The sequence below is a fragment of the Salvelinus sp. IW2-2015 genome, linkage group LG4q.1:29 (assembly GCF_002910315.2).
Source record: "Salvelinus sp. IW2-2015 linkage group LG4q.1:29, ASM291031v2, whole genome shotgun sequence".
Classification (NCBI taxonomy): domain Eukaryota; kingdom Metazoa; phylum Chordata; class Actinopteri; order Salmoniformes; family Salmonidae; genus Salvelinus; species Salvelinus sp. IW2-2015.
Window position 1 is genome coordinate 23,415,005 of NC_036842.1, and position 25,217 is coordinate 23,440,221.

General features: G+C 44.1%; 2 protein-coding genes across 2 annotated transcripts in view; both read left to right on the forward strand.

The window, feature by feature from the left end:
* The window catches only part of LOC111961688 (breakpoint cluster region protein-like), a 36,221-nt gene extending 30,434 nt beyond the window's left edge, over nucleotides 1-5,787 (forward strand). The window contains exons 19-21 of the mRNA XM_023984139.1: nucleotides 47-152; nucleotides 1,263-1,425; nucleotides 1,508-5,787. Coding sequence (XP_023839907.1) covers nucleotides 47-152; nucleotides 1,263-1,425; nucleotides 1,508-1,597 — 359 coding nt within the window. The 3' untranslated portion in view covers nucleotides 1,598-5,787. The remainder of the gene's footprint in view (nucleotides 1-46; nucleotides 153-1,262; nucleotides 1,426-1,507) is intronic.
* A 152-nt stretch (nucleotides 5,788-5,939) lies between these two features.
* Nucleotides 5,940-25,217, forward strand: part of LOC111961689 (cytospin-A-like) — a 44,363-nt gene continuing 25,085 nt past the window's right edge. The window contains exons 1-8 of the mRNA XM_070439462.1: nucleotides 5,940-6,203; nucleotides 11,549-11,741; nucleotides 11,873-12,035; nucleotides 12,133-13,814; nucleotides 15,531-15,738; nucleotides 18,021-18,094; nucleotides 18,351-18,520; nucleotides 18,595-18,880. Of these exons, the coding sequence (XP_070295563.1) occupies nucleotides 11,586-11,741; nucleotides 11,873-12,035; nucleotides 12,133-13,814; nucleotides 15,531-15,738; nucleotides 18,021-18,094; nucleotides 18,351-18,520; nucleotides 18,595-18,880 (2,739 nt within the window). The 5' untranslated portion in view covers nucleotides 5,940-6,203; nucleotides 11,549-11,585. The remainder of the gene's footprint in view (nucleotides 6,204-11,548; nucleotides 11,742-11,872; nucleotides 12,036-12,132; nucleotides 13,815-15,530; nucleotides 15,739-18,020; nucleotides 18,095-18,350; nucleotides 18,521-18,594; nucleotides 18,881-25,217) is intronic.

A 25,217-nucleotide genomic window follows, 5' to 3' on the forward strand; every position in this document is an offset into this window, starting at 1 on the left:
CTTAGCACTCAGGTTAATGTGTGAATCTCTGTCTCTCTGTCTGCAGCCCTGTCTGACAGCGTTGCCAAAGAGAGCTGCATGCTGAATCTACTGCTGTCACTGCCAGAACCCAACCTGGTCACATTTCTCTTCCTGCTGGATCACTTGAAGAGGTACACACAGACAGACACACAGTCATAGAGCTACCACAGTCATAGAGCTACCACAGACATAGAGCTACCACAGACATAGAGCTACCACAGGCATGCGTACCACAGACATAGCGCTACCACAGACATAGAGCTACCACAGACATAGAGCTACCACAGACATAGACCTACCACAGTCATAGAGCTACACAGACCATAGAGCTACCACAGACATAGAGCTACCACAGACATAGAGCTACCACAGACATAGGCCTACCACAGACATAGAGCTACCACAGTCATAGAGCTACCACAGACATAGAGCTACCACAGACATAGAGCTACCACAGTCATAGAGCTACCACAGACATAGAAGCTACCACAGTCATAGAGCTACCACAGTCATAGAGCTACCACAGTCATAGAGCTACCACAGTATAGAGCAACCACAGGACATAGAGCTACCACAGACATAGAGCTACCACAGACATAGAGCTTACCACAGTCATAGAGCTACCACAGACATAGAGCTCCAACAGACATAGAGCTACCACAGTCATAGAGCTACCACAGTCATAGAGCTACCACAGTCATCATAGAGCTACCACAGACATAGAGCTACCACAGACATAGAGCTACCACAGTCATAGAGCTACCACAGTCATAGAGCTACCACAGACATAGAGCTACCACAGTCAAGAGCTACCACAGTCATAGAGCTACCACAGTCATAGAGCTACCACAGTAATAGAGCAACCACAGACAAGAGCTACCACAGACATAGAGCTACCACAGACATAGAGCTACACACAGAGACTATAGAGCTCCACAGTCATAGAGCTTACCACAGCATAGAGCTACCACAGTAATAGAGCAACCACAGACAAGAGCTACACAGACATAAGCTACCACAGACATAGAGCTACCACAGACATAGAGCTACCACAGACATAGAGCTACCACAGACATAGAGCTACCACAGACATAGAGCTATGTACAGACAAACACAGGCATTTAGAGACAAGCAGATCCCAAACTCTTTCTTTGAATAAGTAATACAGTGATTATTAGGTCCTTTCACTTGGTGTATTACCATGAGCCGCCATTCACCCTCTGTCTCTCCCTGCTCCCCAGGGTGGCTGACAAGGAGAGCATCAACAAGATGTCCCTCCACAACCTGGCCACAGTGTTTGGCCCCACCCTGCTGCGGCCTGCAGAGAAGGACAGCAAGATCCCCACCAACCCCACGCAGCCGATCAGCATGGGAGACAGCTGGTCCCTGGAGGTCATGTCACAAGTAGGCGATATAGTCTCTGTTCCTCACCCCATCCCTCTTCTTTGATATTGATGTCCCTCTAACTGTCCGTCTGTCCCTCCAGGTCCAGGTGTTGCTGTACTTCCTCCAGCTGGAGACCATCCCCACGCCGGACAGTAAGCGTCAGAGCATCCTCTTCTCCACCGAAGTGTAGAGTGTTCCACAGGTTCCCATCATGAAGACAATGGGGGAGAGAGGGTGAGATGGAGACGTCGACTCAAACTGAGTCTACAGTACAGTATGTCCGTTTGGGAAGGCTACTGAGAGTGAGAATGGCCTTTGCTGGACTGTAGCAGGAGATGTATTCTGCACTGATTCTGGACATACCTTGCAGAGGGCGCCACCACCCCTCTGAGAACAAGAGGGTGGACACCAATCCTCTGTTGTATCACACATATCTGATGACGATAACGCATTAATACATCACACCCAATAGCCAGTGTGACTCTTTGTGCCTCTCTGACGCAACATATCCTCCTCTCCTCGCTCTGTCTCTTCGCTCTCATGTCGAAGCTCCACAGCTTGTGTACGGTGTACGGAATGAATGCCACTACTGAACATGCCTGCTGCAACCATAAATGAAACACTTCAATTTGAGTCTGATCAGCATGTAGGGGAAAAGAGTGTCCAAGGTTGTTTTTTGTTTTTTTGGTGCTATTGGCTCCTGCTTTGTAGGCAGAAAAACAGGCAGAGCCTGCACAGCGTTGTGTTTAGCCTTTTCAAATGTTGAGTTATTTCTTAATCCACTGCTGAAGAGATTCAAACCGTATGTTTTACACATGATACATCAGGACCACAATGCTACGAGAGTTATGTTGAAAAGGAACATCTGGGTTTCTCTGAAGACTTTTAAACAGGAACATCCAGAGCTGTCAGGATCACCAGTCTATTTGTGTGTCCCAGGAATCCACCACTCACAACATCAAAAAAGTGTTTACAAGGTAAACAAGCCTTGGACAAAGGCAGAGACAGGGAGACTGCAACAAAGGCATTTGTGAAATAGGAACAGTTGACAGAAACAGATTATCTATCAATTATAATAAGACTGCCTACAGTTTGGACCATAAAGCAATTCCCCCTTTTTGTGTTCGTTGTGTTTCAAGTAGTCCTCAGCTTAAATCCCCAGGAAGCAATAGATGTTCTAACATAGGAGTTTGTCTGCATTCATATCCTTAGTCCGGAGATGTCCTCATGGTAACATCGGAGATCTTGCCAAAATGATCTGTTGTTTGGGATAAAATAAAACTATTGTATTTACAGATACAGTACAGTATGTACATAATCATAATGCTATAATTGTTTTATTTTACTTATTTTAACAGTGTAATAATCATTGTTATGATTATAATTTATGAAGAAGAAAAACTGGGGGGGGGGGGGGTAGAAGTCTACATGTTTTTTTCTATGTGTTTGTTTTGATTTGATGAAGGTGGTATAGGTTACAGACTTGAGTCCTGGAGGTCTGAGGTGATGGGAGATCATATGCTGCCTATGTAACCAGGATGTAGCCTTGTTGTGGGAATAACTGCAGTTTTGTCCAGCCTAATGTTAGCCATTTATCCATCATGAAGGTAAGACTCCATGTTTGAATGCCAATGTCACAACCCCTCTTCATCTGTTTGAGTGTTCCAGTCCCCAACCACCCACCCTGAAATATTGATGTGTTACTGAAGTAGGATACAAAACAGTACATTTAGTTGTATACAGAACAACAATAACATGTTTCCTCTCTACAATTTACAATAATAACATGTTCCCTTTCTACAACTTACAACAATAACATGTTTCCTCTCTACAGCTGTGTTGGTGGAGACAGTTATTCTCATGAAAATGAAAAGAATTAACCTGTTTCAAACAAGTTGCGCTAAATTGTGGGCGCTCTACATCTTATCCAAAGTGGACCATTCTGTTGATGTTATGAAGGAATACTTGTTTATCTTCTTTTCAATGAAAGTGACCCATCCTTTTCTCACCCATATTTATGAGGGTGGCTGGACAGCTGTCATTAACTGTCCTCTACACCCTTCCTTAAGCTCTTCTCCCTCCTGGTCTGCCTGATAGTAACCCACCAAAGGGCCATGGAAAAGAAAATGCTCTTAGAATATTTTGTTTGGAAGGAAAGAAGAGAAGATTATATTAGAATGGTTTTCATTTCAGTACCTGCAGGCATGCAGGCATGTTTGATTAAAGTTATTTTCTTCTGTGTGTTGTCATAAACATATTGTTATATTGGGCAGCAGGATGTTATCGACCAACAAGTGTTTTGGTTTTGATAACCAAGCTTAAAATATGTTATGATATTTCATTCTGGCTGGATAATTGTTAACAAGTAATGTGTTTACTAACTCAGTCTGTACTACTGTCTGCACTACTGAGATTTCATGAAGAACTCCGACATTTTGAAGTTAGCAGAGACATTTCCGACAGTTTTGACTGTCAGTAGCTAGTGTAAAATCTGGCATCTGAGTGTGTGGTTGTACATGCAACATTCATGCGCACACATGCGTGAGTGAGTGAATGAAATAATGGGACGATTTGCTGTAAAAAACGTAGAATTAAGACATAACAATTAAAATCCTGACTTATCCATATGCTAACATATCAATTAAATCAGCTCCAGTTAATAGCCATAGTCATAATTTTAGTAACACATTTTGTCCTAATATATCCTCACATGTCCCATACACATAACTACATTGGAGGAAGCCATTGATTATGAGCGAGAAAGGCAGTGCATTCACCATTCATTTGGATCTCTTTGATTTATATAATTAGTGCTCAATGTGACATGCTCTGCTCCATTGTGCCTCCGCGTTATAGCTTTTATTCAGAACGTATGCCGTGGATTTCAATGTGTCAGTGGAATTGCTGTAAGGGGACTTACTGGGGTGCTGTAGTCTCCCTCGCCTTTTGAGAAAACAGATCTGTCCTTAAGGCACCTATTTTGAGACCAATACATGAACGTAGAGTTTGGTATCGCACTTCATGGTACTATTAGCCCGTGTGGGAGATCTCATCTGAATATTATGATACCAAGCTAAGCCCAATTCATTTTTGCAATCATACGAGACAGACACAGAAATGCTTGGTCAATAACCCTCACTCTGCCTTAGCTCTCTCAACATTAGCAAAATAACTAATTTTCAGCTTTTCTGTTCCAGTTCTGTGTAAAATGAAGTCTACTGTATTTACGGAGATGAATACCCTCATCTGAAGGAAAATATATTAGTAGTAGCAAAGTGGCAAAGTGGTATCTATACTTATACTATAAAATTCACTGTCATGTTATCTGACTCATATATAGATAATATCTCTCAAGGCTCTATGCTATGCTGTGTATCGTTCATTTGCAAGATGTCCTTTGTTTTTTCAAATAACTGCCAAACAGTTTGTAACCATCTGTTGTCCTAACTGTAACTACTGTATGTATCAACATGTCACTAATCCAAAACATGATCTCATTTGGAGGGGCTTGCACTTTCAGTTCCTTTTGGTTTTACTCCAGACTGCCCACTGTGATGCTTTAGGACATTTTCTGTGGTTTTGAAAATATTTGCAAGGAAAGATGAAGGTTATTTGAGTTTATATAGGTTAGTCATCTCTCTAACCTTGTTTTATGGTTGTACAATATGTATTGTATGTATCATACTAGAGACATTGGGTTCTTAGGTTTATTTATTGTGATGTTCATCAAAGTTTGGGCAATACATTTAGGATTAATCATATTAATAAAACAGTTGAGTAATTAGGCTTCAACTGAAAGAGAACTTGGTTATTGATTGTCAGTGTGATTCTTCATAGGGCTAGTCACTTACCCTGCCTCTTTCATAAAAAAGTAATATATGTCAACATAAGATTATTCTAAATATGTGTACTATGTTTTAAAGTCTAAAAATATGGAATATATTACTCTATGTACGACTTTAGCATTTCAGTGTATGCATACTGTATGATGAATGAATATTCATTCTTTCAGTCCTTGTAAGTTGACATGAGCCTGGCAATAGGTTATTATAATTCACTCCCTTAATAAATGTATTTTAAATGACCTGAAACCATATTTTGACATCTTGGGAATATGTGTGTTTTATTCCACATTTTCTAGTTAATTGTGTGAAGCTAAAATGATGGTACTTGCTGGTCATCCACAAAAAAATACATTTGACCTTTTTTCTGTTTTTCAATTTAGATTTATTTCCTTCTGGTCAACATACATGTTATGTCATGACATGACAGTCTGTAAAAAGGGATACTGTAGTTTGAGGAAAATACATGTTTGGAAGGCATTTGCAGCCTCTGTTTGTACACAAAATGTTAAATAAAATCGCTATCTGTGTAAAAATATGGCAATGCCTTATATCTTCAATTGAGCATATCTTGACCTGGACCCTACTAGATTTTACAGATCGCATACATATCACCGCATCACAGATTCACTACATGTCGTTATTATCACATTTTATCCTCGACATGTGCATCAGAGAATGCCTAGGCCCCTCATCGTAATGGCCCCCACCATATAATTTGCTACATTCCAAAAAGGACGTGGAGAGGGATCTGTCAGGCGACGTCCCACAATTCCAACCATTAATCGGGAATGCTCGCTCTACGGTGCTCATGCTGTGTGTGTCCTGTCAATGGAGAAAATTAAGGGGCAGGGACGCTGAGGATGGAGTGCATGAAATGACCAATAACTGCATATTGTAACTTCAAACCGATGGTATCCGAGTCATTCGATTATCTCTACCAAAGAATTCCAGGTAAAATGTGTTAGATGTTTTTCAAATTGTGATTGCTTGTGTGTAACTAGCTAGCTACATGTATTGTAGGTGGCTAGCTAGCTAGCTAACGATTTAACGTAGCTAGCTAACGTTACAGTAACTTCATCGAGCCAGCAGTGTCTGATAATTACAATGTATAGAAACAATACATATCTACCTAGCTAACTAAATAGTATGCTAGATAACAAAATACAATAACATTACTGTTGTCTTTTCATTTCGTTAGCTAGCTACTTTCATCCCCCCCTAACAAAGATGAGAAGGGTTAGGGTAAGGAAAAATCACTCGTTTTGACCAAATTGAGACACAATTTATATTGCAGCCATACTATCACATTGCATAAAGTCAGAATAGGGTTGACATCATAGTAGTGTGTTCTGCCAGCCATGGTAGTGTGTCCACTATCAGTGACCTGTCAAACTATTTATCATTCATGTGATGTTTCACACTATGTGAAGGAGATGTATCTCTTGAGTAGTCATGCTCATTTAGCTGCAACCACCAAATATATATTGGGACTGCCAGTGACCTTTTGTTGTGATCATTACATGTCACACTAAGCCTTATTAGTTTGCTACTTCTAGTGCCATTCTGCACCCTGGAATAGATTGAGATTAATAAATAGTAACTGGCATGAAGAATCATTTGACATGGTGCAGTAAAAATCACAGTCTGGCAAGCAATTAACATAGTTTATTGAGCAGACAACTGGTATTGACTTTTGCTGCCTGCAGCACATTCCGGGCCACACAATGTCCCCAAAAATCCCCAACATTCCTCCAAACCTGCGTGAGGTCCCTGGACATGGGGGAAGGGGTTTCAGCTTGTGTTATTAAAGCTATGGGGGAAAAGGAGAAGAGAGGAGGGCCAGTGTTATAGGGTCATCGTTTTTAGGAGCAAGATGAGGAATTTGAGGCAGTAGAGAGACTATCCAGTCAGTGTGGTTTTATTCTCTCACGCTGTGTATGCATTGAAACAGTCAGCCTAAGTGTATTGTGGAGCAGCAAATGTAGCCTAGGCCTGTTCTCTATCTATGTAACCGTAGCATGGACAGTGAATCCGCCACTGCTAAATGCATATAGGGGAAACACTGGAATCATGTTCTTCTTGCGTTATCATGTTTTTCTGGCCTTGTGGATGATCTGGCTTTCGTGACAATATTCTTTATGTATTCCTCTTCTGTGATGCTCAACACGGTGTTCTGCAAATTAAACCTTGATATGATATGAGATCTGTCAGGAGCCATCTGGTGCTGTAAATAATGGTGCAGCTGCTCTCTTAAAACAGACAGAAGTGTTTTGAAAACCTGGCACCTCTGCATCCTACCCCTGCCATAGTGAACAAGGTTCATTTGTGGTATTCAGCAGGGTTAGGGCCTACAAGCAGTTGTTACTGTCCTGTGTGAGAGACTGAGAGTCACACTCAAGCAATGCTCAATCTGTTAGTCAGCAACTAACTTGATTGTATCATTCATCTGCTCTCTTTTCTTCCGGCTCCACATATCAACCCCCCCCCCATCCGACCTCTGTCTCTCTTTGCTTTCTAGAGTTGTTTCCTGGTGGTTGTGTCAAACTTTTGTCTGTTCTCCACCCTCAGCAGCACCAATCTATATAGGCCTTGTACAAACCATACTATGCATTCATAGTCCCCCCTCACTTCCTCCAGTATCTATTTGGTCTGATTTAGTATTGGCTTTAATTAGGTCAATAGGAAATTACAGTCAGCCAGACTCAGTGGGGATCCAAAGACACCAGCCTAAGCTCAGACTTTTACCCAGTCAGTGGCTCACTCAAGGTCAGGCTCGGTCATTAGACGCTGGCTCACCCTTGGGCTCTCCGCTGTGATCATATTCTTTTCAAATTAGATTTTAATCTTAGGCAACTGATTCAAGTTTTAGGCTGAGAGTGCATTGAGAAAGCTTTTAAAAGAATAGGCTACATTTCAGAACAACAGTTGCATTTTATGTTGCAGTTAACAGGTAAAGCTTTTTAACACATGGACTTGAAACAACAGAAACACTGCCCTTTAAAATTGCTGAGTTGGCTATACTTGTTCCGTTGTCTGTGTGTGTGTTACTCCCTCATTTCAAATGAAGAAAGTATGTCCTACACACAACACTGAGTTATGCTAGTGCATACTGAGTGGTATTACCCTGTCGTCCCATTCCCTCTACTCTTCAACTCCAGAATTCCAGCTATGGTATAATTTTCTAGTCTTATTGTCCGATCCATCTTCAGCGCAAACATTTCTACCTCGACGCCCTGGTACTAATATCATAAAGCTCACCATGGCCAGCCCAGGATGTTTATTTACTGTAGCTTAGGCTATGTATTTCCTTTTTTGGTAAAACAATTAGACTAGGCTAAATTCTTCTGGTACTGATACTTTATCATAATACTTCACTCTACAGAAGGAGCCTGAAAGATGAGGTTTTCACAACTGCCACCAATTCTGATTCTGGCTGCATCCTCAGTAAGCCTTTCTAGAAACTATCTGACTCAGGGTGGTGTTGATATCCTGCCTCTTGTTGTTTGAACATGATGCACTACAAGGATCCTCCCTGTTACTGGATGCCCCAACTCAGTCAGTGAACCATGTGGGTGGGCAGATGTCTGTTAGGTTGGGTGTGTCTCTAGACATCTAGTTGCTTTGTCTACAGTTCAAACGGATCTAGTTCAAAGATAAGGGAAGGGGGCTGGGGAGAGGAAATGTTATGGTTACTATGGGTATACCTGTCTTTGTAAAAATGTTCAAAGCTATCTTGCGTGGTTTTGCAGGGTAGTGGTTATAATGGTCCAGCTTTATCTGTGGTATGAATAGACTGATCTGGGAATGGGGACTTACAGACTGTTCGTCAGTCAGGCAATATGTGCTTCAGTCTAGGTGATGACGATCAATGTGAATAATCAGTCTTATCTTGAAGAAAAAGAGGGTCGCCATCTTAGACAAGCCAACTGAAAGTGAGTGTTTTTTCTCATTGTCTGGGCACCGTTATAGGCCTGCACACACAGGCTCCTCATGCCTCGTAAGGCCCAGTCGACCTGCCCAGACCACCATTACTGCTGCAGCTACAGTACATGTGATGTTGTGATAAGAGGCAGCTACAGTACAACCTCCTCGTGATGTTGTGATAAGAGGCAGATACAGTTGAAGTCGGAAGTTTACATACACTTAGGTTGGAATCATTAACTCGTTTTTCACTAATTTCTTGTTAACAAACTATGGTTTTGGCAAGTCAGTTAGGACATCTACTTTGTGCATGACACAAGTAATTTTTCCAACAATTGTTTACAGACAGATTATTTCACTTATAATTCACTGTATCACAATTCCAGTGGGTCAAAAGTTTACAAGCACTAACTTGACTGTGCCTTTAAACAGCTTGGAAAATTCCAGAAAACGATATCATGGCTTTAGGAGCTTGTGATATGCTAAATGACATAATTTGAGTCAATTGGAGGTGTACCTGTGGATGTATTTCAAGGCCTACCTTCAAACTCAGTGCCTCTTTGCTTGACATCATGGGGAAATCAGCAAAGACCTCAGAAAAACAATTGTAGACCTCCACAAGTCTGGTTCATCCTTTGGAGCAATTTCGCCTGAAGGTACCACGTTCATCTGTACAAACAATAGTATGCAAGTGTAAACACCATGGGACCACGCAGCCGTCATACCGCTCAGGAAGGAGACGCGTTCTGTCTCCTAGAGATGAACGTACTTTGGTGCGAAAAGTGCAAATCAATCCCAGAACAACAGCAAAGGACCGTGTGAAGATGCCGGAGGAAACGGGTACAAAAGTATCTATATCCACAGTAAAACGAGTCTAATATCGACATAACCTGAAAGACCACTCAGCAAGGAAGAAGCCACTGCTCCAAAACCGCCATAAAACAACCAGACTACGGTTTGCAACTGCACATGGGGACAAAGATTGTACTTTTTGGAGAAATGTCCTCTGGTCTGATGAAAAAAAATAACTGTTTGGCCATAATGATCATCATTATGTTTGGAGGAAAAAGGGGGAGGCTTGCAAGCCAAAGAATACCATCCCAACCGTGAAGCACGGGGGTGGCAGCATCATGCTGTGGGGGTGCTTTGCTGCAGGAGGGACTGGTCCACTTCACAAAATAGATGGCATCATGAGGCAGGAAAATGATGTGGATATATTGAAGCAACATCTGAAGACATCAGTCAGGAAGTTAAAGCTTGGTTGCAAATGGGTCTTCCAAATGGACAATGACCCCAAGCATACTTCCAAAGTTGTGGCAAAATGGCTTAAGGACAACAAAGTCAAGGTATTGGAGTGGCCATCACAAAGCCTTGACCTCAATCCCATAGAAAGAATTGTTGGCAGAACTGAAAAAGCGTGTGCGAGCAAGGAGGCCTACAAACCTGACTCAGTTACACCAGCTCTGTCAGGAGGAATGGGCCAAAATTCACCCAACTTATTGTGGGAAGCTTGTGGAAGGCTACCCGAAATGTTTGACCCAAGTTAAACAATTTAAAAGCCATGCTACCAAATACTAATTGAATGTATGTAAACTTCTGACCCACTGGGAATGTGATTAAATAAATCATTAAATCTACTATTATTCTGACATTTCACATTCTTAAAATAAAGTGGTGATCTTAACTGACCTAAGACAGGGATTTTTCTAGGATACATTTTTTTCACAGAAATTGTGAAAAAATGAGTGTAAATGTATTTGGCTAAGGTTTATGTAAACTTCCGACTTCAACTGTAGCTACAGGCCTGAGACCTCCAGTCACACGCCTCGTGTGCTTTCAGATCTGCATCCAATGACCACTCCCTCGTGTGATCTGTGTGAGTCAGTGTCTGAGAAGGATGTAGTGCTGGCTGGCGTTTGAACATAAATAGCATCGACCACAGCACAGAAGAACTGTAAAGTCATTTTGTCCGTACTCCAGACTAGACAGCAACTCCTTAGTTACTAGCTAGCCCATAGATGACAGACCGTGTTCTCCAAAGAAAACTACTGCCACAGGCATCAGGTAACTAACTGGATTTTTAAAAAGGCAATCTAGGCTAATTGCTTATTCTGGAAATTGATTTAAAACAAATGATTTACAAACTAGTTTTTAGACTGTTGGGCTGCCTACTAATTCTTGTAGTTGTAGGCTGCGTTTTGTGTGGGTTCAATATTTACGTTAGTTGTAAGAGGTTGTTCACTGATGTTAATTATGGCATAATAATGAAATAGTTTTTCCTCTGACTGAGAAACTAGAAACCCTCTGTGACGCATGCGTTACCACCTCATCCTGTTATTAACTCCTGTATGCTTGTGTGTTTTTGTTCCACACAGATTGCATTGTAAATGTCTGAGAAACCTAGAGCCCAGTATGAGGAAGACGACCAGGCCAGTGGCCGGCGTATCCAAAGCCACGGCAGCAGGCACTAAGGCCCAGACTGGGGAGAGAGTCAAGCCTGAGGGCGCCAACATGGGCACAGCCGGCAAGAATACGGCCAAGACCTCCTCTACCGCACCACTCTCTAAGGTACAAATGCAGAAGGCACATGCAAATAACCATGCGTGCACTTTGGCTACATACAAAGAGCAACCATGAAGCCGATTATCTTTATAGGTCCAATAGGTGGTGTGTTAACTATCATCTTTCTCTTTGGCCAGGCGAAGAGCAGCGATGACTTGTCATCAGCAACAACAGTAGGCAGTGGAGCCTCTGCTGGGATCAGCACTGTTGCTAAGTTCAAGAAGACTAGTTCTGCCCACTCTTCAACCTCTTCCACTACATGTACCAGCAGCCCAGAGGGCAAGACAAAGACTAGCTCAGGTACATCAACCATAGAGCTACAAACAGACTACACTCTGGTTTGTGATTTAGCTCTAACTTCTTTACCTTCAATAACGTGTTGTAGTGTACTCCTCAGGCAAGCGTGGGACCTCCTCTGTGGTGAAGGAGCCCGGTTCATCCCGGGAGGGCCTGCGAGAACGCTCCAGAACTGGCACCGCCAGCAGGAAGCTCTCTGGACCCTCGGACGCCTTGGCACCGCCCAAGAGAGTCCGCAGCCGGGCCATGACTGAGTCCGAGTCCCGTATGAGCAAGTCCAGGTCGGATGGGCAGCTCAGCAATAAGACTGTCCTGGAGAGCAGGGTGAAGGACCTGCTGGGCCTGGCCAAGAGCAAAGACGTGGAGATCCTCCAACTGCGCACCGAGCTGCGGGCCGTCCGTGTCCAGCTAGGCCTGCCTGAGGAGGATGGGGGGAGCAGAGAGAGGGGCGAGGGAGAGGAGACTGCTGAGGCTGAGCCCCCACAGGAACAGAAGAAAGAAGCCCCTACTCCGCTCATCTATACAGACGTTGAGTCCACCCTGCTCTTGCTGCAGGACCAGAACCAGGGGATCCGCGGGGAACTGAACATGCTAAAGAGTGAGAACCGCATGCTGAAGGACCGCCTCAATGCCCTGGGTTTCTCCCTGGAACAGAGGCTGGACTGCTCCCTCAAAGCCCCGCGAGACTCCTGCCTCAGCCCAGAGCTTCCCCCAGCCAGCGGTGGCAGAGATGGAGGGTTCCAACGGGCCTCTTTTCAACATGGGGTCTCCCCGCACAGCTCTGCCTGCGGCTCCAATGAAGACCTTCTGGACCCCCGGCGAGCCATCTCCCCTGAGGCAGCCGACAGCGAGTGCAGCGAAGCCTACCAGCCGATCACCTCCAGCGATGACGCCCTGGACGCCCCCTCTGGTTCTGCCTCTGCCTGCTGCTCCTCCTCTGAGTCAGAGGGCGGGCCACCGAGTCACTGCGAGCGCTCCCGTAGAGGCAGCAGTGGCAACACCAGCGAGGTGTCGGTGGCCTGTCTAACGGAGCGCATTCACCAGATGGAGGAGAACCAGCACTGCACCTCTGAGGAGCTCCAGGCCACACTACAGGAGCTGGCCGACCTGCAGCAGATCACCCAGGAACTAAGCACAGAGAACGAGCGGCTGGGCGAGGAGCGGGTCATCCTGGTGGACTCCTTGTGCCAGCAAGGTGACCGGCTGGAGTTGTACGGCCAGCAGATGGACTACTTCCGGGGCCTGCTGGACGAGCACCGCGTGGCCTACGCCCCGGTCGACGAGGAGGACACTAAGAGCAGCCGCTACCTGGAGCTGGAGCGCCGCTACGTGGACCTGACTGATGGGACCCACTTCGAGAGGGAGCAGCTGCTGGGGGTGCAGCAGCGCCTGAGCGGGGCACTGAAAATGGCCGAGCAGGACAACGCAGAAGCCCAGGGCCTGATATCAGCGCTAAAGGAGAGGGTGCACATGGCTGAGCGGCAGGCTGAGATGGAGCGCAGGGATAGGGCAGCAGCGGCCACAGAGCTGGAGGTCCTGAGGGAGGCGGCCGGGGGGGAGCAGGCGGAGTTGGCTCGATGCAGGGCCCAGCTGGAGCAGGAGAGACAGAGGGTGGCTGACCTCTACTCCATCCACAATGCCGGGGACAAGATGGACATCCGCCACCAGCTGGAAAGCGAGAGGAGGGACAAGGAGAGGGCAGAGGCGGAGTCTGCTCAGCTGCATGTGGAGCTGGACCACACCCGCGACGAGGCCGCCAGGCTGGAGGACGGTATCAGCAAGGTCACACATTCTCATATGTAACATATTTTCATTTCAGATTCTCCATCAGTCTTGTGTTAGTATTTTACCCAATTCCTATGTTGGTATGTGCGTGCAGTAACAGTCAAAAGTTTGGACACGCCTACTCATTCAAGGGTTTTTCTTTATTTTTAATATTTTCTACATTGTAGAATAATAGTGAAGACATCAACTATGAAATAACACAAGGAATCATGTAGAAACTAAAAAAGTGTTCAACAAATCTAAATATATTTTAGATTCTTCAAAGTAGCCACCCTTTTTGCCTTGATGACAGATTTGCACACTCTTGGCATTCTCTCAACCAGCTTCATGAGGAATGCTTTTTCCAACAGTCTTGAAGGAGTTCCCACGTATGCTGAGCACTTGTTGGCTGATTTTTCTTCACTCTGCGGTCCAACTCATCCCAAACCATCTCAATTGGGTTGAGGTCAGGTGATTGTGGAGGCCAGGACATTTGATGCAGCACTCCATCACTTTCCTTGGTCAAATAGCCCTTACACAGCCTGGAGGTGTGTTTTGGGTCATTGTCCTGTTGAAAAACAAATGATAGTCCCACTAAGCGTAAACCAGATGGGTTGGCGTATTGCTGCAGAATGCTGTGGTAGCCATGCTGGTTGTGTACCTTGAATTCTAAGTAAATCACAGACAGTGTCACCATCAAAGCACCATCACACCACCTCCTCCATGCTTCACGGTGGGAACCACACATGCAGAGATCATCCGTTGACCTACTCTGCGTCTCACAAAGACACTGCGGTTGGAACCAAAAATCTCAAATTTGGGCTCATCAGACCAAAGGACAGATTTCCACTTACCACTTGCTCGTGTTTCTTGGCCCAAGCAAGTCTTTTCTTCTTATTGGTGTCCTTTAGTAGTGGTTTCTTTGCAGCAATTTGACCATGAAGGCCTGATTCACGCAGTCTCCTCTGAACAGTTGATGTTGAGATGTGTCTGTTACTTGAACTCTGTGAAGCATTTATTTGGGCTACAATCTGAGGTACAGTTAACTATAATGAACTTATCCTCTGGAGCAGAGGTAACTCTGGGTCTCCCTTTCCTGTGGCGCGGTCCTTATGAGAGCCAGTTTCATCATAGTGCTTGATGGTTTTTGTGACTGCACTTGAAGAAACTTTCAAAGTTCTTAATTTCCCGAATTGACTTACCTTCATGTCTTAAAGTAATGATGGACTGTCATTTCTCTTTGGTTATTTGAGCTGTTTTTGCCATAATATGGACTTGGTCTTTTACCAAATAGGGCTATCTTCTGTATACCACCCCTACCTTGTCACAACACAACTGATTGGCTCAAATCCATTAAGAAGGAAAGAAATTCCACAAATGAACTTTTAGCAAGGCACACCTGTTAATTGAAATGCATTYCAGGTGACTACCTCATGAAGCTGGTTGAGAGAATGCCAAGAGTGTGCAAAGCTGTCATCAAGGCAAAGGGTGGCTACTTTGAAGAATCAAAAATAAAATATATTTTGATTTGTTTAGCACTTTTTTGGGGGTTACTTCATGATTCCATTTGTGTTATTCCATAGCTTTGATGTCTTCACTATTATTCTACAATGTAGAAAATAGTAAAAATAAAGAAATACGCTTGAATGAGTAGGTGTGTCTAAACTTTTGACTGGTACTGTATATGACACGTGTGCTCATGCATACACCTTATGTATCCCATTCTCCCGTCAGCTGGAGGAGAACTTCCGTGCGTTTCGTGATGAGGTACAGAAGCAGCTAGCAGAGCAGAAGCGGGCCCTGGCACAGCAGTGTTCTGAGCTGGAGGAGAGGGACACTGAGGTCTCAGACATGAAGGAGACCATCTTTGAGCTGGAGGACGAGGTGGAGCAACACCGAGCCGTAAAACTCCACGACAACCTCGTGATCACAGACCTGGAGAGTGAGTGGTGGATGGACACTAGTTTGCATCCCAAATTGCACCCTATCCTATAGGGCGTTCACTCACTGCTGTACAATGTAGAGAAAAACAGGGTAATTCAAGAGGGTGCTACGAAATTAAATGTCAAAATGTAGTTTTCTTTTCCCTATGTCGTTAGATTGTTCTCTACAATATTATAAGCTTAATATACTAGTACCTGACAGTGTTGCTGTGACCATTGTTAGTTCGGACTGCCGCTCTTGGTCTTGTTTCCTTCATATGTGGTGATGTGAGGTAGTACCGTTTGGAGGTGTTTCCGCTGGTTGGACCAATCAAAATCAACTTGATGTCTTTGTCGTTTTCACATCCAGATCCTTAGCTGTCATTGCCTATAACTGCAATCAATCTATGTGAGAGGGGCTGTTTCTATGGCGATTTTACAATTTCAAATACACAAAAACAGGAACAGATTGTCTTCGCAGAGGGTGGATATTGAAATTCAGTCTTGGTTTTGTAAATAAATATATATTTAGTCCCTATTTAGTTTTGTATTCAGCGGATTACATGTTTTCACTCAAACTCAAGCTTGTCAGGTGACGTTTTGAAGTTATCGCCGTTCTGCCGTGGAGCAGCGCCCACTTTATGATCATGCCTGTGATGACATTGCATTCACTCAACATGCTATATTCTCAGAGTAAATCGCTGGTAACCTTTGAACCATATACATATGCATTTGGAAAGTATTCAGACCCCTTCCCTTTTCCTACATTTTGTTACACGTTACAGCCTTATTCTAAAATAGATCAAATTCATTATTTTCCTCATCAATCTACACACAATACCCTATAATGACAAAGCGAAAACAGGTTTTAGACATTTTTGCAAATGTATTTTAAGTTTTTTTAAAACACCTTATTTACGTAAGTATTCAAACCCTTTGCTATGAGACTCGAAATTGAGCTCAGGTGCATCCTGTTTCCATTGGTCACCTTTGATGTTTCTTCAACTTGATTGGAGTCCACCTGTCGTAAATTCAATTGATTGGACATGATTTGGAAAGGCACACACCTGTCTATATAAGGTCCCACAGTTGACAGTGCATGTCAGAGCAAAAACCAAGCCATGAGGTCGAAACATTTGTCCATAGATCTCCGAGACAGGATTGTGTCGAGGCCCAGATCAGTGGGGAAGGGTACCAAAAAATGTCTGCATCATTTAAGGTCCCTAAGAACACCGTGTCATTCTTAAATGGAAGAAGTTTGGAACCACAAAGACTCTTCCTAGAGCTGGCACCTAAAGGATTCTCAGACCATGACAAACAAGATTCTCTGGTCTGATGAAACCAAGATTGAACTCTTTGGCCTGAATGGCAAGCGTCACGTCTGGAGGAAACCTAACACTATCCCTACGGTGAAGCATGGTGGTGGTAGCATCATGCTCGGGATGTTTTTCAGCGGTAGGGACTGGGAGACTAGTCCGGATCAAGGGAAAGATGGACGGAGCAAAGTACAGAGATCCTTGATGAAAACCTGCTCCATAGCGCTGGGGGCGAAGGTTCACCTTCCAATAGGGCAATGACCCTAAGCACGCAGCCAAGACAACGTAGGAGTGGCTTCGGGACAAGTCTCTGAATGTCCTTGAGTGGCCCAGCCAGAGCCCGGACTTGAAACAGATCGAACATCTCTGGAGACCTGAAAATAACTGTGCAGTGACGCTCCCCATCCAAACTGACAGAGCACTTTTGCAAATAATTCTACAAACGTTTTTTGTTTTTTGTCTTTATAGGTTATTGTGTGTAGATTGATTGAGGGGGGGAAACTAATCCATTTTAGTATAATGCTGTAACGTAACAAAATGTCAAGGGGTCTGAGTACTTTCCAAATGTACTGTACAGTAGAGAAATGAGGTTTGGATTTTCTATTGAATGGACATATTAGTATAAACCTTGAATGAATGCATTAATTTTATTAATTAATAATTGTGTGAACACACTATATCCTATTCCCTTCCTAGTGCACTACTTTTGATCAAGGCCCATGGGATTCTGGTCAAATGTTGTTCACTTTTTAGGGAATAGAGTGCCATTTAGGAGACACACATCAGTCAGGAAAAGGGACTAGGGGGAATAATATGCTCATCCAGAGTTCACCAACAATGCTGGACCAATACTGAATCATATACCATTGATAAAGCTGCTGTGACCACCAGGTGGCAATGTGGGACCATTACTACACAGCCTAGTCAGACAGTTTATCCCGTCTCAATTCATTCATTTAATTATTCATACTCTCTTTTTCTTTTAGACTCCGTCAAAAAACTGCAGGACCAAAAACATGACATGGAGCGTGAGATCAAGATGCTGCATCGAAAGCTACGGGTCAGTTTGGGGAGCTAGAGGAATACGGAGTCCTGTGCCTCAACTGTATCTCAGCTTGTATTGAACATCCGGTGAAGACATTTCACCCAGTCATAATGAAAATTGGTCTGCTGGTCCATAGCATTAGCCCATGGGTGCATCCCACATGACACCCTATTCCATATAATGCTCTGGATGAGAACGTCTGCTAAATGACGTAAATATAATGCACTACTTTTGACCGTGGTCCATGTCCGGTTCATATCTCCCCTTGTAGGAGGAGTCTATGGAGTGGCGTCAGTTCCAGGCCGACCTGCAGACGGCGGTGGTCATCGCTAACGACATCAAGTCCGAGGCTCAGGAGGAGATTGGGGATCTGCGGCGCCGCCTTCTGGACACACAGGAGAAGAATGAGAAGATGAGCAAAGAGCTGGAGGAGATCAAGAAGTATGTGGTCTTTGTGTGTGTGCCAATCTCTCCCTGTGTCAAAGATATTGACGATATGTTATCTGTCTCTATAGGCAGGATGAGGAGAGGGGCAGGGTGTATAACTACATGAATGCGGTTGAGAGGGACCTAGCTGCCCTGAGGCAGGGCATGGGTCTCAGCCGACGCTCCTCTACCTCCTCTGAGCCCTCTCCCACCGTCAAGACCCTTATCAAGAGCTTTGACAACGCCTCCACTGCAGGCCTTGTCCCAACCTCCCCCACAGCAGCCGTGCCAGCAGTTACCACAACGATTGCCCGTACACCCCTCAGCCCCAGTCCTCTGAAAACCCCACCCGCTGCTGCTATCTCTCCCATACAGGTAAGAAACACACACAATGGCAGACCAGTAGTTTATAAGCACTCTGAATCAGGCCACCAGGCACACAGGCCCCTTCCGAAAAGAGTCTGTCTCTAACCCCATTCTGATTGGTTCAGCAGATGTCAGGTTCCGCTATCATTCCTTTAATGTGGTTCCCCTGCCTCAGCCCTGTCTTTCTAGAACTACTATGAGAATTCCAATTCAGACCCCTGCAAGACCTGACGGGACTTCCCACGGGTCTCTACCCAAACAGTCAGGATGTCTTCAAGTTAACTTGGAATTCATGCTCTGAATAGGTGACACGTGACCACCTCGATGTGACAAAATAAAAAATTTGTGTCAAGTCGGGTTGGAAGGAGGGTGAGGAAGGGTCATTTTTGAACATTAAAATATGAACTTATTATGGGTTAAGGTTTATGATTTGGCCACTCGTCTGGCCAGACTTGAGATGCGCTGTTCACAACCTTTGTTTAGAACAGGCCCAGAGACTTTCTAACCATCACAAGACCAGGGAATAAAGGCTTTCAGAGCTAGTACAACTGCTACATGTTTGAGTTAAGCTCATGTGTTGATTGCCAATACCATCTTTGTTTACCCTGCTCGTGGCCTAGCCAGATGTTTTCCCTAAGGCCCTGAGTGTCAAGTCCAGTCTAAGTCAGACCTTATGGAGGAGAGAGCATGGGAAAGCTCTGGATTTTGTTGGCATAGATATATCTGTCTCTACAGAAATAGAGCCATGTGTCTTCGTGTTGGGGTAAGTTTAATGCCACGTTCACGGGCTAGGAAATGTCTGAAATGTCCGACTTGCTGACTGGTTGAACGTGGCTCATGTATAACTACAACCAGTTAGCAAGACGAAAATGTCAGTTTCCTAGTTCTGACTAGCACGTAAACAGTGCATTAGTGTAAATCACCATACACAATTGGTTCACACAGGGAGCCTATTCACTTAATCACTTAGAGTCCAGTGAAATGTAAAACGGTCATTCATTTGGAGCACAGTGAGTTTTGTCTGTATGGCACACAGCCCGTCTCTTCAGTCAATTGGTTGATCGCTGCCTGTAGTGTTTTGGTTCAAGCTGTAGGAAGAAAATCACTTCTGTGAAACAAAGCTCTGGTTGGCAGACAATTGATGGTCATGAAACTTAAATGTATTCTGCAGTTTTATTTTTAGAGTGGTCGATATAGCAGGCGCTTTTGAGATGCCCGTCCTTCACTCACTGAGTAGCCTCACTCACGTTTTATTGAAGATCAAATATTAATCCTGCAGCTTATAGGGAGATGGCTTTATTTTACCCCCAGGCAGGCCCATGGCCTCTATCTGGTCTGCAGTGAAGGATAATAAATAAGCCCATTTTCCTCTGACACACTTTTGCATTTATTACCATTTTACACACTTCCCTGGAGTGCTTTACAACATGAGGATTTTTGGGATATTTCCATAATGTATAATCTAAAGCTACACTTTTGCGGAATTAGACTAATGTCCCTCAGAATAGTATTGAGATGTTAGAAGGGATGAATGTTGGCTGGATTGAAGATGTAAAAAAAAAAAAAAAGTTCAAGCAGAGGTCTGGCTTTGTATATTTTTGTCATATTTCCTCATTGGTTTGATTATCTGGGCAGTGAGTCGGAGAGGACAAAGCAGCACTGTGTTTCGTGTTTCTAGAGGAGTCAGGCTTAAGTCACCCTGGAACTATGTGACTCATAATAAGTCCTCCTCCACTATAACACAAGTCATCCTAGCTTGGACCCAAATCTGATTGTGAAGCCAACAGAGTTGAGCAGAGTTGCACATTTTGGGGAATATTCAGAGTTGGAAACTTTCTGTGGGAATTAACGGAAATATATATGCAAATTAATATTAAAACCATTTAAATGTAGATGTTTTTTGCATTGGTTATGTTTACCATATCATATGGAGACAGAAACATAAACCTTTAACCTTATCATAAGTAGACATATTTGCAAATGATTAAATCCTTCCAATAGAAATTTTAAAAAACAATTTAGTTACAAATTGAACTTTTAATTAAATGAGTTGACTCTTCACATGATTTCACTGAGCTACAAAAGAAAGGGAATATTGAATGATCCCCAATGATCCATCGCATCTCCCAAAAATGTTTTCAACATACATCTGTAAAATGATAATCTAGAAACTAAAGCTTTGGTTGTCTTCCTCTCAGGCTTCCATGTCTTCTCCCTGGACCTCCTCAATGTCCATCTCTTGAACATCAGACTCTGAGGCCTCATCTTCACTGTCACTTTCCAACCTTGTTGAGGATGGCTCAAAAAGCCTCATTTGCCCAGATGGCCACCAATCTTGTATTAGTCAGTCTGTTGCGTGCTTTGGTGTGTGTGTTCCCTAACAAGGACCAGTTGCGCTCTGAGGCGGCTGATGCTGGGGGGATTTGGAGGATGTTGGAGGCAACAGGGGAAAGAGCCTCGTATCCACAAAGTCCCTTCCACCAGGTGGCTGATGAGATATTTTGGCACGACTGCCATTTTGCATCTCTATCCCAAAGCCCTTGCTTGGAAGTGTACTTCGCCAGGCTGCCAAGAACCTTGCCCTCATCCAGGCCAAGCTGGTGAGACACGTTAGTGATGACACCATAGGCCTTGTTGATCTCTGCACCAGACAGGATGCTCTGGCCAGCATACTTGGGGTCCAACATGTACGCTGCGGCGTGTATGGGCTTCAGGCAGAAGTCTTCACGCTTTTTGATGTATTTCAGAACTGCAGTTTCCTCTGCCCTGCCCAGTGAAGTGGGCAGGGCAGTACGGATATCTTTTACATCTGCAAGCAGAGTCTGAACAACAAACAGGATGGCATTGTCTCCCTCAATCCGTGCAATGGCTACTGCTATAGGTTTCAGGAGTTTCAGGCTGCTTACCACTCTCTCCCAAAATACATCATCCAGGAGGATCCTCTTGATGGAGCTGTCCATATCGGCAGACTGTGATATGGCCTTTTCTTGGAGAGACTCTTTCCCCTCCAGGAGAGTGTCAAACATGATGACAACACCACCCCAACGGGTGTTGCTGGGCAGCTTCAGTGTGGTGCTCTTATTCTTCTCACTTTTCTTGGTGAGGTAGATTGCTGCTATAACTTGATGACCCTTCACATGCCTAACCATTTCCTTGTCTCTCTTGTAGAGTGTATCCATTGTTTTCAGTGCCATGATGTCCTTGAGGAGCAGATTCAATGCATGAGCAGCACAGCCAATGGGTGTGATGTGAGGGTTGGACTCCTCCACTTTAGACCAAGCAGCCTTCATGTTCGCAGCATTGTCTGTCACCAGTGAAAATACCTTCTGTGGTCCAAGGTCATTGATGACTGCCATCAGCTCATCTGCAATGTAGAGACCGGTGTGTCTGTTGTCCCTTTTGTCTGTGCTCTTGTATAATACTGGTTGAGGGGTGGAGAAGTAGTTAATTATTCCTTGCTCACGAACATTCGACCACCCATCAGAGATGATTGCAATAGTCTGCTTTTTCTATGATTTGCTTGACCTTCACTTGAACTCTGTTGAACTCTGCATCCAGCAAATTAGTAGATAAAGCATGTCTGGTTGGAGGGGTGTATGCTTGGCGAAGAACATTCAGAAATCTCTTCCAATACACATTGCCTGTGAGCATCAGAGGTGAACCAGTTGCATACACAGATCGAGCAAGACATTCATCAGCATTTCTCTGACTATGTTCCTCTATTGAGTCAAAAAAACTTCTGATTCCAGGAGGACCACGAGCTGTTGCTATCAATAAGGTGTCTGATTGATCATTTTCACCTCTGACAAAAGTCCCTCTACTTCTATTTGAGGTTGCTTGTTGTGAGCCCTGAGGGAACTTTATGCACTTGGCCAGATGATTCTGGATCTTTGTTGCATTCTTCACATGATTTGGCACATTATTTGCAAATGTACACAGCTTTTCCTTCTACATTAGCTGCAGTGAAATGTCTTCACACATCAGATAGTGCCCATGGCATTTTCCTGTAAAGATTTTTTTTTATATATATATATTTAAAAAAATACATCCATGTACAGATAAATAATTAAGCAGTTAGATTAAACAACTCCTTTTGTAAGATAAATGTTTTAAAATGAAACATGTATGGAAACAGGTGAATTAACACTCCTCAGTTAGCAGGCTGAAGTTAAAACTCACATGGTAGCAAAAACTAATTAGCAGAAATGGTTAACAAGTTAGAAATGATTTTAACACACTTTGCTGTAGGCTACTATTTACTAGTTAACAAAAAAAAAAATCTCTGAATATTTCCGACCCTTTGCAACCCTAACAGTGAGTGATAAGGAGTTCGCATGATAGCACAAACAGACTGGCTGGCACTCAGGCTAGAGTTATCCCTCAGTGGCTCAATCTCAGCATAATGATAGTACACTTCACCTTAATTAACACATCAAAGTTTATTAGTAAGTTCATTACTTTATGTAGGGTAAAGCCCTGCACAGGAATGCATTTTAAAACTGAACCCAACCTATGCCTTCGACGTTCAGGCCCTACCCTACCCAGGCCCAATTTTCTTCTGGCAAATTTAATCCCGGCCCTGCCCGAATTGCAAAATAAGTTCCTCCGTTAGTATATCCATTAGCTGCTCCTCTTTCTGTCGCTCGCTCCCTGCACGCAGCTCGCTTTGCTCATGGAGACCTTCTCCATTTCCTCCTTCGGGTTGCTAAGAGAGTGATAGCAAAAGACTTGAAAATTATTCATAATATGTTAAGCTATACATAATTATATATGGCAATTTATTTTTGAGAAGTTTGATAACATGACGATTCCCACTTCCTGACTCTAGACCTTTGGAATACTGTTCTGCTGGGGTCCACAACAATGAAGGCTCTCAACACCTCCTCATGCTTGTACCCAGTCCTCCCCATCAGGTTACAGGTTACAAAAGGTGTTCCCACGCCATATGTTCCTCACTTCGCCCTCCCGTCTCCTCCTCCTCCCTCCATGGCCACCCGATATACACGAGCGGTGGCCTTAATCAACTGTACCTCATCTTGAGGTAAATCTGCACTGTATACACATTTCAACATCAACACCTTCAGAAGGTGATATCCCAGCAATGCTTACAAGGTAACCCCTGCTACCTCTAACACTGCCCATGATGCATACTTCAAGATACCCCTCATTTGCTCCATAGTCCAGTTCCAGGCTGTTACTATAGCATCCCTCAGTTGCTAACCCTACAGCGACTGCCTTGAGAATAGCAATTGCATTGAATCTGTCTCCTGTTCCCGATCTCCTATTGCCCTTGTGGTTCACCGATAGATCTAGGACTGAATCTTTCAGATACTCCCTACCTGTCTCCCAACTCCTACCTGACTTTCTAGCCACTGACATCCTATGTTCTGCTACATTCGGTATCTGTGGAGAATACTTCCCTGTGCTCAGGTTAGATACACGTCTCTCATATTGAGGCCGATCTACACCCCACCCCTTTGTGAACACCCTCGTTACAGTGTAAACTTTGGGTCCCAACGGTTGGTAAGCAGCAACCTTCTGACACTTTCCTTTTACTGTCACTCGGTCCCAATCTTCTGGGAGATAAGTATTTGCTGGTGGTTAGGAATGGGGGAGAGTATCCAACCTTACAAAAGTCTGTCACATGTTTCTTAATCACAGGAGATGTGATGCTATTATTACAGCAAACTTCCCTTCTGGTGAGGTGGCTTCCTGTATACGGGGATCTGTAGATTTTTACATTTTACATTTAAGTCATTTAGCAGACGCTCTTATCCAGAGCGACTTACAAATTGGAAAGTTCATACATATTCATCCTGGTCCCCCCGTGGGAATTGAACCCACAACCCTGGCGTTGCAAGCGCCATGCTCTACCAACTGAGCCACACGGGACCGTAGATAGTCCTTCTGGTGAGGTGGCTTCCTGTATACGGGGATCTGTAGATAGTCCTTCTGGTGAGGTGGCTTCCTGTATACGGGGATCTGTAGATAGTCCTTCTGGTGAGGTGGCTTCCTGTATACGGGGATCTGTAGATAGTCTTTCAAGAGCTGTACCTTCGATGAACCACTCACTGAAAGTTGACAATAGTGTCTGAAATGATAACACCATCTCTGCTGCTTCCACCATGATCTGGGTATGCGTGACGTTCAACTTGTCTTCATAGTAGTATCTATATTGTGCACCAATAGCTGTCCTTCCTCTACTACGAGCTATCCCCTGTATTACTATACAGAGGCGTGGTATTGTTCCCCAGAGACTCGTATTACCCACTTCCTTAATCTATGAGCCACGCAAATCTCTGGCCCAGTCGTATTCAATTCCACTTTCCCAATTCCCTGTAACGTT